General features: G+C 51.4%; 1 protein-coding gene across 2 annotated transcripts in view; it reads right to left on the bottom strand.

The window, feature by feature from the left end:
- MON1A (MON1 homolog A, secretory trafficking associated) overlaps positions 1-4,735 on the bottom strand; it is a 24,238-nt gene that overhangs the window by 7,668 nt on the left and 11,835 nt on the right. For both annotated transcript variants that reach the window (XM_006024991.3, XM_025205789.1), the window contains exons 2-4: positions 3,450-3,597; positions 1,611-2,078; positions 212-977 (exon numbers count right to left, since the gene is read on the bottom strand). In XM_006024991.3, the coding sequence (XP_006025053.1) occupies positions 212-977; positions 1,611-2,078; positions 3,450-3,576 (1,361 nt within the window). In that variant the 5' untranslated portion in view covers positions 3,577-3,597. The remainder of the gene's footprint in view (positions 1-211; positions 978-1,610; positions 2,079-3,449; positions 3,598-4,735) is intronic.

The following is a 4,735-nucleotide window of genomic DNA, read 5'->3' as shown; positions in this document are numbered from 1 at the left end:
GCCAGAAATGGTTTTTTTTTTTTTTTTTTTTTTTAACATCTGCAAGTGGCTCTGTGGGTGCTGAGCACCTGCTAATGTTTTTCAGTGGGTGCTTGAGCCCCAGAGCACCCATGGAGTTGGCACCTATGCAGAGTACCCCAAGTTACTCTCTTACCATGGCTTCCATGCCCCAGTTCAGCACCTGGGGACATCACCTGCCGCAGATTCTCACCTGGTAAAGAGCCCTGAGCTCTTGGATTTGTAGATGAAATGTCTGAGGTCTGGGATCCCCACTTGGGAGATGCTGTAGAAAGGAGTGCACAGTGCCTCCTGTAGGGCATGGTACACGCCACGCTTCCTTAGACGCTCCTGAAATCTGCGCTTGCAGTCGGATACAGTGAAGAAGTCCTCACGGTCAGTGGAGACAAGGAGTAGGCACAGATCTGTCTCTTGCTCCAGATAGGAAATGTGGGCATGGAAGAAGCCACTGGAGTTGAACTTAGGCAGGCAGATGGGAGTCCAGGCTTCACCCTCCCGGAAGGAGGAGGAGGAACTGATAAGGTTAAAGAGCAAATGGAGGTCAATGGGGTGCAGGAACTGGTCCTTTTTTCTTACCAGAGACACCAGTTGGTTCCTGGACAGAAGGATAGAGAACACCAAACTTTTGGCTCTGGCCTGCTGGAGGCTGGCACTCACAGCATCCCGCACCCCAGCTGCCATTGGTAGGCAGCGCACAGCACCCATCAGGAAACTAGGGTCCCGTGCCATGAGGTCCAGCAGGTTGTCAGTGATGCGCTCAGAGCCTGCCAGTAGCCTGCGCAGATCGTAGTTCTGCTTTTGCTGGAAGATGTGGTTGAGCTGTGTCCAGGTCAGGAGGCTGAGGATCTGGTAGTAGATATAGAGGAGCTCGTGGGCAATCTCCTGTTCTGATTGCTGGGTCCGAGCCACGGCCACCAGCACCAGAGGGCTCCTGCGCACAAAGACCACCTTGTAGCCATCTGTTCGGCATGGGAGGTCCCATCAATGAGAGAGAGAGAGAGACAGAGAGAGAAGAGAGAGAGCGAGAAAGGAGGGAAGGGGAGGGAGGGAGAGGTGAGTCTGTGAGCAAAGTGCTGTTGGGAAATACCATGACAGTGATGGTGCTTTTTGTGGGTCATTGGTGAAGAAGTTCAACTGGGATGTGGATATGATCATGGACTCATTTGGCAAATTCAGTACTCCTGGGCTGGATTCAGGCAGGGAACCCTGAGCAATTTGCAACTGCTTATGCAAATTAGACAGTTATCTATTTGCAAGTCCAGTTGCAGTCACTACACATGTGATGAGGCATTTATATGTGTGACTTAAAGATAGCTGCACGTGGAAATCTGGCTCATTGTCTGGCAGTAAGCTTCTTTTAAAACTGTTGCTCATGCCATTCTGTAGAGTGGTAACTAAAGAAGCTCCTCAATCTGTGCAGATGGAGGCTTCTCCCCCTACCAGATCCATCACAAAGTCCCTGCTTTGCTGTTTTTCTGATGTGGAAAAGTCATTTCCCCCAGTCCCTTATAGCAGTCCTTTCCAATCAAAAGGCCCACCCAATAACTTGGAGGTAACATGCACTTTATGGGCACCCCCAGATATGATGGTACCTGCATGGATAGATCTGATGGCATTCTTCTCTGCCTCCAGGAAGGACACCAGAGCCATCATCACCCCCATGGTGCTGGACAGCGCTTCTTCTGACCCGTAGCGAGAGTATACTGGTTTGCCTGCCTCACTCAGCACAAACACATGTTTCTGATGCATGCGCCAGGCATCCATAGTCACATCCTCCTCTTCCTTTCCTGATAGCACAGAGTCCCGTCGGCATGTCTGGGGTGAGAGGTCCAGCTTGTCCTCCTTGCTCTGCCTCATCTCTTCCTCCAGGTCCAAGGCCATACCTGTCAGCTGTGTGCTGAGCTCACTGAAGTCCTTGCTGATCTGCTCCATATTGGTCTGGTCAACCTCGTCCCCTTGCCCTTCCTCTGGGCTCCTGGATGTGACACCTGCATCCTCTGGGCTTGTCAGGTCCTCATAGGACCGGGTGTGAACAAACATTGTCCCCTCCTGACCTGCCCCTAGAAACCAACAAACCAGAGAGCTGTGGTCACTCCCAGCCAGCTACGGAAATCCTTGGGCCAGTGCATGAATGCCCACCCCGCTCAGCTCCCCTTTCCTGCCAGATGGGTCAACAGCAGAACAGGAGCCTCTGACACCAAGACAAAAATAAGCCCAGCTGGTTCACTTCCCCTTCCCTCCTCCCACAATGAGGAAGAAGTTAGCTTTATAGGGACCTATCCTCCTAACATGGCCAATGTCACAAAATGATGCTGCCCCTTTAAATAGGATGTGCCCATCTCTAGCTACAGGCTGTGCAGGCACACACACAGCCCTTGATACTCTCCTGCAGCACAAAGCTGGGGCTGGTGCCACTGCTTTATGGCCTTCCCTATCTCCACTCCAGAGCTGTGAGGGGACTTTAGTCAAGGCCACAGAAAACAGTCATAGGCAGCTGGAACCCTGCCATGACTGTGCTAACTGTGCCTGCCCATAGTTTCTGGGCAAGACAAAGTAAACCCCTGCCTCTGTGCCTGCAGACTGCCCTGGCTGAGCCAGTCATCACCCTCCCCCAAGGAACATGGGGAAGGTGATGACTAAGTTAGATAAGCCCTGCCAAAGGCCTGCACTGTCCCCTCTTAGCAGGCTCCCCAACCAGTGGGCAGAGCACAAAGAGGGAGAGCACATGAGGTTCCTCGTGTCACTCATACAAGGGCCAGTGACTATGTTTACTGAAAGAGAGGAAGCTATAGGAGAGCAGAGTACAGAAGCAGAGGAATACTTAATGGGCCAAGAGGGGAGGTCTGTGGTCTAGAGGAATAGTCCTGCCATGCCCATCTCTAGATAAGATCAGATCCTGCCTTAACATAGTGGGAAATGTTCCTGGGAACTGAAATGTGGCTGGGACCCTAGCATAGATCTCACTGACCCCCGGGCAGAAAAGTCAATGTTTAGACCCCATGGCACTTTGCTCACCATGAAGCATGCTCTGCATATCCAGGGCCAGGGAGGTACATACTCTCCTGAACAGAAGCCAGCAGAAGGCTTGCACAAATCCCATGCATGCTGGGATGGCAGTAACCTTTGTAGGATCCCCTTGCACCAGAATGTCTCCAGGGACAGAGACACAAGGCAGTGTGTGAGGGATGCAGCTCCTCTAGACTCATTCTGCCAAGATCCCTGAGAAGGGATTGGGGGACCCAGAATCAGCATGGAGTTCTTAGCAGCTGGTATCCAGGGCACCTGCTGGGGCACTGCTCACCCCAGTCTCCATCCCAATCCAAGACCAGCAGGGCAGGGGGGAAGAGTTCCTGGCCTCCCATAGCCAGAAGGACAATTGCATTGCTGGGGTATGGTTAACTCCATGGAGTGCAGCAATAATTTGCTCCTACCTGGTTCTGTTCCCTGTGCCAAACCTGGGGTAGGGCTCTCAGACCGCTCTGTGTGCTGCCCATCTGCTGGCACCAAGGATCCATTGGGCACTTCCCAGCCTTTTTTCTTGTGGACATCAGCAGCCATTTCTCAGGGGATGACAGGGACCTGCACGTAAATGAGACCATCAACCCTTTGATACTTTTGTTACCTTTCTTGCTGCTCCCTGGCTGGGCAACAGAAGCAAGGCGACACAGTGGACACTGGAGCTGCTGCCCTTCATCCCACTGACGGGATAGGGATAGGGATAGGGATAGGTCAGCGAAGTATTGACTGGATAGGGTAGCACTGGTGGTATGTGGAATCTCTGCTCCAAAGGAATACTTCATTTCAGCTTGCTTTATTAATGCCTGGAGCATTTGGGGGAGAGAGAACACAAGAGAACACATAAGGCTTTGGTCACACATTATATACAGCATGCTCATGCTGTGAAGCTACCTTCTGAAGCTATCCTTAAATCTCGGTCTCTAGAACCAGTTCCTAGTAGCTGGAATGTATCTATAGGGGCACCCCTACAACAGTCAGGCTGAGATCATGTTCAGTATACCCAACAGTAGGAAGACCTGAAGTTTTGTCTATAGAAGGGATGGTGCCTCTGGTGAAGGTCCCAAATGTGATTAAAGGGTTAAAGACCTAGCCCATTTAGAAAGGGCATATCCTTTGAGCAACCCTAACAAAATTCAGATAGGAAGAGTCTACACCACATACATACTGAGCCTAAGAGCAACCCTTGTCTGCTCACTTCTGTCAGCGTGAGCCAAACCCAGAAATTAGGCTAGTTTAGAGTAGCCCTGAGCACAAAACTCATCACTGCTCTCAGACTCCCTCTCTCAAAGTTTATTAAAGAGGCCATCCTTAATGGACTGGCCGGCGCCAACATCTTAAGGGATAGCCAGCACGGGTTTGTTGCGGGTAGGTCTTGCTTGACCAATCTCATTTCCTTCTACGACCAGGTGACCCATCACCTGGACAAGGGAGAAGAGATTGATGTCATATATCTTGACTTCAAAAAAGCCTTCGATCTGGTGTCCCATGATCGCCTCTTGGAGAAACTGGCCAATTGTCGCCTTGGGTCCTCCACGATCCACTGGCTGGAAAATTGGCTCCGGGGTCGGACCCAGAGGGTAGTAATCGATGGAAGTCACTCATCGTGGTGTCCTGTGACCAGTGGGGTCCCCCAAGGCTCTGTCCTTGGACCCATACTGTTCAACATCTTCATTAATGATGTGGACACTGGAGTCAGAAG

The sequence above is a fragment of the Alligator sinensis genome, unplaced genomic scaffold (assembly GCF_000455745.1).
Source record: "Alligator sinensis unplaced genomic scaffold, ASM45574v1 scaffold467_2, whole genome shotgun sequence".
Classification (NCBI taxonomy): domain Eukaryota; kingdom Metazoa; phylum Chordata; order Crocodylia; family Alligatoridae; genus Alligator; species Alligator sinensis.
This window is presented reverse-complemented; position numbering and strand designations above follow the sequence as displayed.